The sequence below is a fragment of the Odocoileus virginianus genome, chromosome 2 (assembly GCF_023699985.2).
Source record: "Odocoileus virginianus isolate 20LAN1187 ecotype Illinois chromosome 2, Ovbor_1.2, whole genome shotgun sequence".
Lineage (NCBI taxonomy): Eukaryota > Metazoa > Chordata > Mammalia > Artiodactyla > Cervidae > Odocoileus > Odocoileus virginianus.
Genome location: NC_069675.1, coordinates 13,871,763 through 13,884,959, shown reverse-complemented (window position 1 = coordinate 13,884,959; position 13,197 = coordinate 13,871,763). Strand labels below are relative to the sequence as shown.

General features: G+C 47.6%; 1 protein-coding gene across 2 annotated transcripts in view; it reads left to right on the top strand.

Moving 5' to 3' along the window:
- Positions 1-11,106, top strand: part of XDH (xanthine dehydrogenase) — a 59,844-nt gene extending 48,738 nt beyond the window's left edge. For both annotated transcript variants that reach the window (XM_070476505.1, XM_070476501.1), the window contains exons 31-36: positions 2,593-2,645; positions 4,561-4,675; positions 5,314-5,379; positions 7,014-7,202; positions 8,719-8,895; positions 10,505-11,106. In XM_070476505.1, the coding sequence (XP_070332606.1) occupies positions 2,593-2,645; positions 4,561-4,675; positions 5,314-5,379; positions 7,014-7,202; positions 8,719-8,895; positions 10,505-10,555 (651 nt within the window). In that variant the 3' untranslated portion in view covers positions 10,556-11,106. The remainder of the gene's footprint in view (positions 1-2,592; positions 2,646-4,560; positions 4,676-5,313; positions 5,380-7,013; positions 7,203-8,718; positions 8,896-10,504) is intronic.
- Positions 11,107-13,197: the final 2,091 nt, after the last annotated feature.

Here is a 13,197-nt window from a genome sequence, read left to right as displayed (position 1 = left end):
ATCCCTGTGATTTTAGGCGTGATACAAGCACTCATGAGAAGAATGAGCCCTGTTCTCTAATTTCTGGTTTAGAAGCCTGCATGTCAGAAACCCTCAGAGGGAAGCTGCAAGGAAGTGTCTCTCAGGTGGGAGACTCAGCTCTGCCCACAAGCAAACATGCAATGGTGGCCCCACTTGACCTTCCCCTCATGTTGCAATGAAAGGACTGGATACAATAGTAACCCATAAAATGGGTTCATGACCACACGTGAACCAACTCAGATTGTACAGTTCAGTTCAGTTCAGTCACTCAGTCGTGTCCGACTCTTTGTGACCCCATGAATCGCAGCACGCCAGGCCTCCCTGCCCATCACAAACTCCCAGAGTTTACTCAACTCATGCCCATCGAGTTGGTGATGCCATCTCATCCTCTGTCATCCCCTTCTCCTCCTGCCCTCAATCCCTCCCAGCATCACGGTCTTTTCCAGTGAGTCAACTCTTTGCATGAGGTGGCCAAAGTATTGGAGTTTCAGCTTCAGCATCAGTCCTTCCAATGAACACCCAGGACTGATCTCCTTCAGGATGGACTGGTTGTATCTCCTTGCAGTCCAAGGGACTCAAGAGTCTTCTCCAACACCATAGTTCAAAAGCATCAATTTTTCGGCACTCAGCTTTCTTCAGATTGTACAAGTATCCCTCAAAAGAGTCAAAGAAAATAAGCTGTTTCTCCTAGACCTACTCATCTTATTGTGCCTCACACAACCTGTCCTTCCCTGTCCACCCTCATAGATACCACATGAATGTGGGCTGATTTTAGTAGTGTGGATTTTAGCATGGATTTGTAAGGCAATGTAAATGTTTTCAACGACAGTCTCTACAATCTGTTGACCTGGGCTTTGTCTTCATCTACTGGCCATGTAGTCCAGTGTTCCTTATAAGCAGGTAACCCTCCAAAAGGGTTTTATCAGAAGAGTGTGATTGGGACATGACAGACATCAAAGCTCTTTAGTGTCTGTACTGTATTGAAAAAGCAAGCTATTACTGCTACCACTACTATCTATGTATATATTTGATGTCATATGGTAAAGATCCTAGAGAAATTCTTTCTGTAAACTTTAGTTTTCTCATCTGTAAAATGATTATAGTAATACTACTGATCTTATAGGGTTGTACTGAACATTAAGCAAGGCAGTGTCTGCAAAGGACTCAATAGCATCTTTTATATAGTAAAGTGCTTGGTAGTTGACAATGATCATGATGCAAGCTACATCAACAACAAATTAAATTTAGAGCTGTGAATATTGAAAGAGAGAGAAGGAAGAAAGGAAGGAAGGAAGAAAAATATAAAAATTTATTATGTAGTTGTTGTTCGGTCGCTAAGTCATGTCCAACTCTTTGCAACCCCATGAACTGCAGCACACCAGGCTTCCCTGTCCTTCACCGTCTCCTGGAGTTTGCTCAAACTCATGTCCATTGAGTCAGTGATGTCATCCACTATCTCATCCCCTATTATCCCCTTTTCCTCCTGCCTTCAATCTTTCCCAGCATCAGGGTCTTTACATCAAGTGGCCAACGTATTGGAGTTCAGTTTCAGCATCAGTCCTTCCAGTGAATATTCAGGATTGATTTCCTTTAGGAGTGACTGGTTTGAGCTCCTTGCAGTCCAAGGGACTCTTGGTGACAGTCTTCTCCAGTACACAGTTGAAAAGCATCAATTCTTCAATGCTCAGCCTTCTTTATGGTCCAACTCTCACATTCATACACGATACTGGAAAAACCATAGCTTTGACTATATGGACCTTTGTCATCAGAGTGATGTCTCTGCTTTTTAATACACTGTCTAGGTTTGTCATAACCTTTCTTCCAAGGAGCAAGCATCTTTTAATTTCATGGCTGAGTCACTGTCCGCAGTGACTAAAGAGATAGAATGGATGGAGTGGTGGATAACTTTATTAATAGATCACAAGGCTAATATGTTCAGTAAGGAATGAGCATTGTACAGAGTTGCTGTTGTAATGGCCAGCATAGGGAGTCATCACAGGATAGGTGGATGAAGAGGCCAGCTTGACTGCCTTCCTGATTGTTGAGGGAAGAAAGGGGTTTGGACAGATACAGCAGAGGAAGCACATAATGAAGGCGCAAAAGTGCAGGGACGAGGATTGGGAGAGAGTTAACACTGGAGTTTGATTGGAGTAGCGACGATGTGTGTGTTACCAAAAGCCAGAGAGAAGACTGGAATCCTTATGGTCAGGCATTTTCTCAGTGGCTCCGTACGCAATGCGGAATCATGGAAAGCTCTAGAGCAGGTGAGTGACAAGGACTGTATGGTGTGTTAAGATGATCCCTCTGACTGGACTGGGCTACACGGCAGGGAGGGAGGTGACTTGAGGCTGGAAGACCAGTTAAGAGGCTGCTGTGGTGCTCCAGGCTTCAGATGACCAGTGCAGGGGGTGGTGGTGAAGAGCAGGAGGTGCCATGTGGAAGTGAGAGTCACTATTGAAAAAAGCTGGTCAGCTTCCAGGTGAGGAGGAGGAGCTCCTCAAAGCTTAGTGCCGGGCCGGGGTTTCTGGAAGCCATGCTTCCCCCTTGCTGATGGCCGTTCCGTCTCCTCAGGTCATGGCTGCCTACCAGGATAGAGTGAGCTTGTCTGCTACTGGGTTTTACAGGTAAGTGAGGTGCTGACCCTGGCCCTCTCACAGTGTGTTGTCATCCTAACCTCTGCAGGCCCCTCCGCACTGCACTCTGTCAGCATTTGGTCAGGAGAGAGCAGGTCCCCCAAAATGCTTCTCTCTCCAATGGACTTCCACTAACTTCAGTGTATTGAAGTTGCCCTGAAATACATGAGCTTACCAAACTATGTGCCAAAAGCATGAGCTATCGTATCGAAAGACCTCTGTTCTAGTTCTGGTCTTAAAGTGTACTATTCCACTTGGGGAGTCACTGGTCCCTCTCTGAACCTGTCTCCTCTTTTATGACATAATGGGCCCATCAGCAGCCATGCCCCTCAGCATTCTCCTGTAAGAACCAGGGGCGTCTGGTGTTCTGAGCGTCACCCACGTGTGTTACTGTGTGCTATGCGTCACATTGCTTTAACAGGCTCTCCTGCAAAAGAATGAGAGGAGGATCTAGAGCACATGGTCTTGTTACAAAATGCAGAGTAGAACATAAAATGAGATTTAGAAAAAGGTGTCTTCTGCAACTTAAGAATTCAGTGAGACCCTGTTTCAGCAGAGGCCCTGCCTGTCTGATCTAGAAGCTATGAAAAGAAATGATCATATTTACTGTTAGCCATAATGTTTTAGCTTTCTCTGGGAAATCTATCTAGGACCTTTTCTTTCACGGATCAGTAGATGTGGAAAATAGTTCAATGTTTGCTTTAAAAGGTCTTGTGTGAAAATTTATAAATATATAGACTATATATGTAATATAAATACATACATGTATTTTTTAGAGCAAAGCAGTGTTTTGCCAATGCTCCCTGGATGTGTAATATTTGACCTACACACACACAAACCAATGAAGATTTTCTCATAAGTTCCTATTTCATTGTTAGAGTTGATAGAACTGGAGTTTTATCAGGGAACACCCAGATGAACTTGCTGAGGTTAGAAGACAAAGAACGTGGCCATCTCTTGGGAGAAGACTTTTCCCTCAGCCCTGTATTGGTTTTGTTTTCATGCAAATTCTTATCACATCAGCTCACATTATTCTTTCTGTGTAAGGTATAGAATAGCTCAGGTACAGAGTGCTATAAACAGAGAATACATACACACAACCAATGTAACTCATGCAAAATTGGATTCATAGTATAAGATATTCAGGATTGAAAAAAATGTCACGTTGATATTTGGGAGAAAACAACAAAATTCTGTAAAGCAATTATCCTTCAATTAAAATAAATAAATTTTTTAAAAAAGAAATTAACCAAGTCTAAAACCTAACACCAAATGCTGGAATAAACTTACTAATAAATTTTTTAAAAAGAATAGAAAAAAAAAGAAAAAGAATGTAAAAAAGAACATCTGCTTTTTTTAAACAACCCTTTGCTCAAATCATCTGTTGAAACTTAGGAGTGGTCTGTATATGAAGAGTAGTAACAGGTGGCTGCACCCATGTTGGCATGGGTTACTGATCTTGTTACCTTTCACCTTAAGAAAGGTGAGCAGCCCCAGGAGCCAGCCCAGAAGGAACCTTTGGTTCTGAGATCTTGAGTTCTAATTCAGTAGATCCTTTGGAGTGTGATTTGCACGTCCTTCATGAGCTCAGGCAAACCTGTCACCTCTGTTTCTACCACATAGAGGCCAGCATGCTGGGACCCTGCACCGCTCAGCTCTGCAGAATGATTCATATGAAGGCCATTGGCAAAATGGAGCAGAGACAAGGGCAAGATGCTCGGGCGTGCAGGGGTTTCACGGACGCGTTCAAAGTGTTCAGAACTCACGGGCTTTTTAAAGAACAGCTGAATAAAAAATAAAGCCATTAGGGTCTTAAGATTTTATGGGACCAACTGTTTGTATGTGTGTGACTTGGGAGGGGGACATGTTCATCTTATTCATATGCAACATTTTCTCTTCTCCCCAGGACACCAAACCTTGGCTACAGTTTTGAGACCAACTCAGGGAATGCCTTCCACTATTTCACCTACGGGGTGGCTTGCTCAGAAGTGGAAATTGACTGCTTGACAGGGGATCATAAGGTGAGAAGTTTGCAAAACTTTAGTATGAAGGGTAAAAGAGAAACATCTAAAACTGTAATACAAAGAGCAGAGGAATGAACTTTCTGGTTGGGAAAATAATGTGCTAAATCATGACTTGGCAAACTTCCTGTAAAAAGCCAGAAAGTAAATATTTTAGATTTTCTGGGCCACACTGACTCTACCTCAGTTATTCCACTCTATCTTGTAGTGTGAAAACAGATATGAATGTATGCAAAGAAATGAGTGTAAATGTGTTCCCACAATATGTAATTTATGCACCTGGAATGTGAATTTCATATTGTTTTCATGTCACAACATATTCTTTTTATTTTTGTCAGTCATTTAAAAACATGAAAACCATTATTAGCTCACAAGTCCCACAAAAGCAGGGGATGGGCTGGGGTTAGCCCATGGAATGTAAGCCTTCCTTACACGATTGATCTGGGCTCAGGTTCAAAGCCCCAGGAACCTGGGTCCTGCCCTTCCTACTCACACTGCTGCCTGAGGGTGCCTGGAGCTCTCTGCTTGGGAGAGAACTATACAGGTTGCTCTTAATAACCTAAGGGTTGCCACGACTCACCTATCATTCCGTGTATCCCTTTCTTCTCAAACTGCTTTTGTTTTGCTGTCCATTCTAGAACCTCCGCACAGACATCGTCATGGATGTTGGCTCTAGTCTGAACCCTGCCATCGATATTGGACAAGTAAGATTCCTGGGGGGTTGGTGGTGAGGAACTTGGCCACTGATGTGTCCCACTGCCTGCTAGGATCCCTGGCCACAGCGTCTCACCTGCTGTCATTTTTAAGGAGGTCTGAGCATGGTGCCAAGTGAGTCCCCCAGAGAGTGGGATTTAGTGGATGAGAGTCCACCCAATTCCTGAGGCAGAAGACAAATCCATATGGATAAACTTGAAAAGGGCATTCACACAGCAGAAAGCAAGATGATGGGCAGTGGGAACATTGAATGTTCAAACACACACATATATGCATGCACACACATAGGCACACATGCACAGTTTGAGAGGGAGCACGGGATGGGGAGTGAAGATTGAGTTTGGGTTCAGTGTGCAGGCAGTGGGGTCTCAGGGCAGAGGCATCTTCTCCCTCTTTATTCCTCCTCCACTGAGGATGGCTGTTGTACTCTAGCAAGTAAATGCTACTGAGCCTGGGGTGGTGGAGGGTCCTGGGAGCAAAAGACACATGTTCCAGCAAGAGGAATAAAGGGATGGCTGGAAGAAAATCACTTTGGAAAAATATGAGAGTATTGAGCAGAGCAGGTAGAACAGAGTCAGAGGGAGGAATCAAGAACCGAGGTATTGAACATGTGGTAGAAAAGGTTCGTTGTATTTCCCAAACCTGGACAATCACTGAGTATATAGAAACTTAGTCATACATCTGTTTTTTGTCATTGAACAATGGTGTGGGGAGCCCCTCCTATGGGCAGGCAGTGAGCTTGGCATAGCAGACAAAGGGATGCTCAGTGTCTGGTCTCCCTCTGAACACACTTGCTTAGCTGTGGTGGTGCCACATACCATGATTCTGAGCAGTGAGGCTGGGAGAGCAGACACGTGGGCCGGCAGAGTGTGGCCCGTGCTGTTCAATAGCTCTGTGAGCTACAGCAGGGGCCGTCGTCTCCCAGAGGGCAGGCAGGACTGGGAGTTCAAAAAGCCTGGAATCCACTAACCAAGAAAGTCATGTCTTATGCTGTGTGCTCAGTCGCTCAGTCATGTCCCAGTCTTTGCAACCCCGTGGACTGTAGCCTGCCAGGCTCCTCTGTCCGTGGGGATTCTCCAGACAAGAACACTGGAATGAGTTGCCATGCCCTCCTCCAGGGGATCTTCGCAACCCAGGACTGACCCGTCTTGTGGGGCTGCCCCAAAGCGCCTGGTCCCTCTCAGTACACGGCGGGGGGGGGGGGGGGGGGTAGTGGTCCCTTGAGGGACACCCTCAGCCACAAGTACCCCACGAGCTCACTTCTCAGCTCGGGGCTGCCGCTTCTCCTGTGGCATCGTGAAAGGAACATCTGCATCAGCACTGAACTAGGTTTCATGAGAAATCACGCCTGCCACCACATGTCCCCGTCCTGGAGATGCTGACAAGTTCTGAAACTGATTTCCATGTCCGTGCGTTTGCTCTGCCTACACCAATGCTGGCAAAGGCCCAGATCGGTTATCCCAGGTTGGGGCAGGAGCTGGGAAAGGAGGCAGTAGGGGGCTGTTTTCAGCTTCTCTCCAGTCCCCTGGGCAGGTGGGGCTCGGTGCCTGCTGTGGGAAGCAGCACCTGTCTTTGGATGGGGGGGCAGGAGGCAGGGTAGCCATGATTTCTGTCTGTCCTGCAGGTGGAAGGGGCGTTTGTCCAGGGCCTGGGCCTCTTCACCCTGGAGGAGCTACACTACTCCCCCGAGGGGAGCCTGCACACCCGCGGCCCCAGCACCTACAAGATCCCCGCATTTGGCAGCATCCCCACGGAGTTCAGGGTGTCCCTGCTTCGCGACTGCCCCAACAAGAAGGCCATCTATGCCTCCAAGGTACCGTTGCCCTGGGTCTGTGCTGCCTTCCCGTCTGCACTTTGGGAAACCACCCGCCATGTGGGTTTGAAGGGAGCTCGAGTGGAAGAGAGAGGGAGGGGCCTGATCCGAGCCTAGGGGCTGATGATGTGCGGGCGTGGCTGGGGGTGGGGTGAGGGGGGCGGTGAGCAGACCCGCCTGGGAGCATAGGGCACGGGGTTGAGGATGACACCACCCTCTGTCATTTAAGCCAGCTTTCGGGGTGCACTCAGAGGGATTCCTTAGTTCAGTCTTATAGGTCAAGTTCTGACCTACACCCACGTCTCTGGTGTGCATCCCTGAGGCTTGGTCCCAGAGATGCTCTCACAGGTCCTGCACCCCTGTCAACTCATGAGGACCAGCCCATTCCCCAGTGCACACACTTTCACCTCCTTCAATGACTGCCAGTAGACCTTAAGGCTTGATCAGCATGCCTGGATGGTTATAACTACCCTCTGTTTCCTCCATGTCCCCAATAAGTATGAAAAACAGTTAATTAAAATTCATTAAACTGATTGATACAGTTGTTGGTCTAAGAAGGAAGCCAGATAATTACTTGTAATCAGCGAGACACATCTCAGCTTACTTTCCTGTGGGAGGGCCTGGGACACTTGTGGTCCTTGCCATGGGCTCTCACACTTTAGCGTGTGTCGGGTCACTGGGGGCTCGAGATAAAACAGGTAGCTCCATGGGACTCACCCTCAGAAATTTTGATTTGGTAGGTTTGGGGTAGGGTCCTTAAACCTGCATTTAAAAAAATTATTTATATTTGGCTACCTCGTGTTTTTGTTTCTGCGTGGGCTTTCTCTCGTTGTGGAGAGTGGGGGCTTGCTCTCTGCCTGCAGCGCCCGGGCTCTAGAGGACAGGGTCAGTGACTGTGTAGCATGGGCTTAGTTGCCCCTCAGCATAAATGATCTTCCCAGATCAGGGATGGAACCCGTGTCCCCTGCATTGGCAGGTGGATTCTTACCCACTGGACCATGAGGGAAGCCCAGGCCTGCATTTTTAACAAGTCTCCCTGCTGACTCTGTTATGGGCAGTCTCTGATCTATGCTTTGGGGGATGAAAGCATCTTTGCTAGAAAATAGTTTCCATCCTGTTGGTCATGATGCCTCTGTTTCAGCAACTTGTAAGTATAATTATGGTGACTGTAAATATTGGTGACAGAGTTGCAGATAGATTATTCCCTGAGGTTTATTGCTATGAGGAAAGGGTCAGATTTTTTTTTTGTCTGTAAAATATAATGCTTTATACAACTTTTAATGGTCCATTATATTCACATGGTGTCATCAGAGAAAATCACCCAGTGAAATTTAGAAGGCATGTGCCCACAGGAGGAATCATTTATTAGACTGTGCTCAACCCCTGTTTAATTTTGAGCTCCTGCCTTGCTGTGTGGCCGAGTGCTGGCTGGGGTCCCCGGGGTCTCCAGCCCTGCAGTTGTGGAGGCTGCACCCTCCCCTGATTCCCTGCCCGTGCTCTGCTCTTGTCCACTCAGGCGGTCGGGGAGCCACCTCTCTTTCTGGGCGCCTCCATCTTCTTTGCCATCAAGGATGCCATCCGCGCGGCTCGCGCTCAGCACACAGCCAGTAACGCGAAGGCGCTCTTCCGGCTGGACAGCCCCGCCACCCCGGAGAAGATCCGCAATGCCTGCGTGGACAAGTTCACCACCCTGGTACGGGGGCCCCGCAGTCCAGGGAGGTGGGGCCACAGGCCGGGGAAGTTCTGCTGCAGAGGCAGGGCTGAGATGTTAGGCTGTCTCTCAGCCTTCCTGTATGTTAGGTTGGGAAGCCATGGGTCCACACCGCCTTCTGCCATGAGGCACCGCCTCCAACTTGCAGGAAGATAACAAGACTCACCTTAAAGCTTCAGCTTGGGCTGAGCCTCCTGAGAAGAAGGAGGCTGTGTGATGCACTTATCACACACTGATTTCATTTCCATAAAGATGAGGGTAATGGATAAAACTTCAGAAGAGCCTGATCTTTAGTGTCCACCAGTGGCATTTTTGAGACCCTTCTTTGTTAAAGACACTGTGTGAGGTACTAGGGAGATGGAGAGGGAAAAAAATGAGTTTGTGAGATGGAGCACATTTGTTCTGTGATGACCCTGTGCCATGCTGATACTGGGGATGCGTAGGTGCCCTGGAGACATTGCAGCCTTTTCGGACACCAGCTGATCGCCCTGTGTGGTGGCTGGTTACTGCCTTGGAGGTGTGTGTAGCAGTGAACTCCATGGTCTCTGGAGTCATTTGGGGAAGTCCCTGTGTGATGCTTGTGGGGGACAATGCCTGGTGAAAGGAGACTGTGCCAGGACAGATTCGTCCACTGTCGGAGCCTCAGAAGCAGCCCTGTCTCCGAGCTGGGCTGAGTGGGCCTTGCACTCACTCTCCAATGGGTTCTGCAGCCTCTATTGAGTTAGCAGAACCAGATTCTTCCCGACACCCAAGTTGGATCTCCTCCTGGGCATTTGATAGGAAATGTGATAGACATTTTGGGTTTCAGAGGGGGAAGGTACAGGAGAGTCCCTAAGGGCAGGCAGATCTGCAGTCAGCACAGAGGGTGAGGGAGGCGGATGGGTCTCCAGTCAGGCGGCCCTTCAGGTTTTGCAATAGCTTTCGCTTCAGGGTGAGACACACACACAGACCATGTGCGGGGCTCCCGGGCAGCAAGGATGCCTACAACTGTGCAGCAACCTCGCTGTAGCCCAGAACCTTCCCACCATGGCCTCGTGGCTGACAGTAACCCAAACCCACCTCCTTTGAGAGCAGAGCTGCCGCATGGTTCCCAGTAAGCTCACAGAAATTGCAAAGTTAGCTCCTTGCAAACCATCTGATGCAGAAGTCAGTGATCTGATGCAGAAGTCAGTGATCTGATGAGCCCCTCTCTCTGAGGCCCCAGACTCAAGCAATGATTCTAACCCAAGTGCCTTGGCTATGCTGCAACACAGCAGTGATTTAAAATCCCTGCTATGGATTTTCATGAGCAGCTGATCCATGAGCCAGTTGGGCTTTTGAAGGACTGTGAGTGCCTTGTGAGAAAGGACCACTTCTGTATCTGGTCATCCCTGTATCCCCAGAGTCTGCCACAGACTTGACACATGGAAACATACAGTGAAAATTAATGAACCACCAGGATATTATGGGGTCCTGCCCTGGAGGCATCCCCCACCGCTGGGAGTGCAGAGTGGTGTTTGGTCTTGGGTGGTGGTTGGCAGTGATGGGATGTGGCACAATATCCTGAGCCGTAGGAAGACCCTTCAATCAGTTCTCCATTGTTCCTTCCTAGTGTGTCACTTGTGTACCAGAAAACTGTAAACCCTGGTCTCTGAGGGTCTGAAGAAGAAGCCCCACAGGAGTCTTCTTATGCTACCCTGGGGATTCCATGGAAGGTGGAAGTTGCCCTGCAGAACACGAATCTGTGAAAGTTTCAGGATGACAGAGGTGTTATTCCTCAGGATGGTGGTTGGAAGAACATTGAATTGGATTGGAAGATTTTGATGAAAATATGATTTACAATCATGATGATGAGCAAATTCAAAACTACTAGGCCCAAATGGCTAATAGGCAATTAGCATCATTTCATGTCTGTTTTAATCATGTATTTGAAATAGGTGTAGGAAGTATTTGTGCTGTGTCCAACTCCCTGGACAGCTTGTATACGCTTAAGTGTTGACAGCGTCTTTCCTTCAAAGAAGATTCTCACATGCCTCCAAAAGCTTAAAAGAGAGTTACTCTAAGTCTGTGTGTCTTCCTCAAAAAGCTTTTCCTTTGATTCAATAAACATCATATTATAACCTCAGATCCACACTCAGATTTGCAATGGGACAGCGGGGTACAATTCAAACCTCTGACCACTTCATTGGAGAGAATAAAGAGAGAAATTCATTACTTGAATTGTCTTCATTTAAAAAAAAATTTTTTTTATTTACTTATTTGGCTCTACCAAGTCTTGGTTGTGATACACAGGATCTTTTAGTTGCTGCGTGTGGGATCTAGTCCCCTAACCAGGGATCCAACCCAGGTTCCCTGCACTGAGAGTGCAGTCTTAGGACCACCAGGAAAGTCCCATGAATTTAATATTCTTAAGTTGCATAAAGTAAGATTAATCCATAAAAGCAAAAGCCAACCAAGCCAATTATTTAGTACCTACAATGTGCCGGTTTCTTCCTCTTCCTCTGTGCTTTAAGAAATGATCGGGCTTTAAAATCTTCAACTGAAGCCAGTAGTTCCCATCTAGAAATGAGGCTACTCGAATTAGTCAGCTGGAGAAAAAACAGCCAAGGACCCTGAGTTCTCATCCCAGCTGTTTGTCTTTGTGACCTTAGATTGCCACTTCCCTTTTCTGTGCTTCATTTTACTGCAAAATGAAAGGATTGGACTGGAATACTCTCTTAAGGTCTTCTTTGGATCCGAAAGCCTCTATATATATGACCTGAAAACTCCAGTTATTTAAGAGATCTGCAGGGCTTAGAGGCATGACTCCTTTACTATGATGTGCTGTCTGGGTTTAGATTCCCCCAAGTTGAAAAGAGAACAGGAGAAAGGCAGGTGTTCCCTCTGCTGGCTCTGACAGGCGATTTCATCACTATCTGGTGCTGATGGACAGCCAGGTCATGTGCCTTCACTCTGTAAATATCCAATGTTCTACTGGATGGGGTCCACGATTTTGGCCTGGAAGGACTGTGGAAACCGTGCATTTGAGCCCGGTTCTTGATGTTACTAGTAAATGAAACTGTCCGCTGGTTGGCACGTGAGAAATGCTTATTAATCATCATCATCATGGCAGATGCTGACATCTGCCATATATTAACCGGTATGCATTGCTAGGGCATGCATACACCAAACTCACACATGCATACACATACACACACATGCACTTCCCTACAAAATTCCTTTCCTCTGAATATTCTGGATTGTTTACAGCGTGGTTAAAACTGAAGCGCTTTAGAAATAACACCAGTATTTGCACTGAGATCTGCACAGGTCTGTTTCATTGGTCTTCTGGAACATTCTATCAGGGTATGGTTAGGGTATAGGACTTGGCCTGAAACTGAGACAGGTCAGCTGTTAATAGTGAGGCTATCAGGGCTGAACAATGACCGTGAATTCCCTTCTGAGCTTAGGAACAGAGGCAAGGCAGGGTGGTCGTGAAAATCAAACAGGCAAGCGCTCTGTGAGCTATAAGTCACTGTGCAGTTCCAAGCTGTTGCCCTCCTCAGACACCTGGCCTTGGCTTGCGGTCTTCCTCTGTAAACCGCTTCACCTTGAGGTCGGGGGCCGGGATCCAGCATTGGGCGTATCCACGGCAGCCGGCGGGGCGGGGGAAGCAGCGTGGCCTCCCTCAGTGGGCCCAGAGCAGGCCATCTGCTGGGGGTTTAGATTTAGGCCGCTTATTTAGTGTCTCAGGCGGCCCGGACCCCCTTCAGGCCGGATTGGAAGCTGATTTTGGGTGTAGACTAAAAAAAAATCTCAAAGGAGCTAAAAAGACGGGGTAGCTGTGGGAGTCTGAGCTTCGGTAAACGCGGGGGGGGCAAGGCAGGCCCTTTACTTTCGGGTTCTGCAACTTGCCAGGTGCGGTTTTCCCAATTTTGCTGTACGTGTGTGCTCACCCTGTCTGATTCTTTGTGGCCCCCCATGGCTGAAAAACCCACCGGGCCCCTCTCTGCATGGGTTTTTCCCAGGCAAAAATACTGGAGGGGGTTTGCCTTTCCTCTTCCAGGGGCTCGTCTGGCCCAAAGGATTGCCCCTGATTTCCCTGCATCCCCTGTTTTTGGTAGGTGGGTTTTTTACCTCTAAACCCACCTGGGAACCCGTTTTACTTATGAAATCTATTTAATTTCCCCCAGTGGCCTTAGGGGTAGCATTTTAAATCTCTGAAACAACATGAAAAAGAAATCTACCCATAGCTGGCAGGGGGGGTTCGCGGGGCATTGACTCCTGGAAAACAGGCTGCGATGGGGCCATGCGATGGGGAAACCT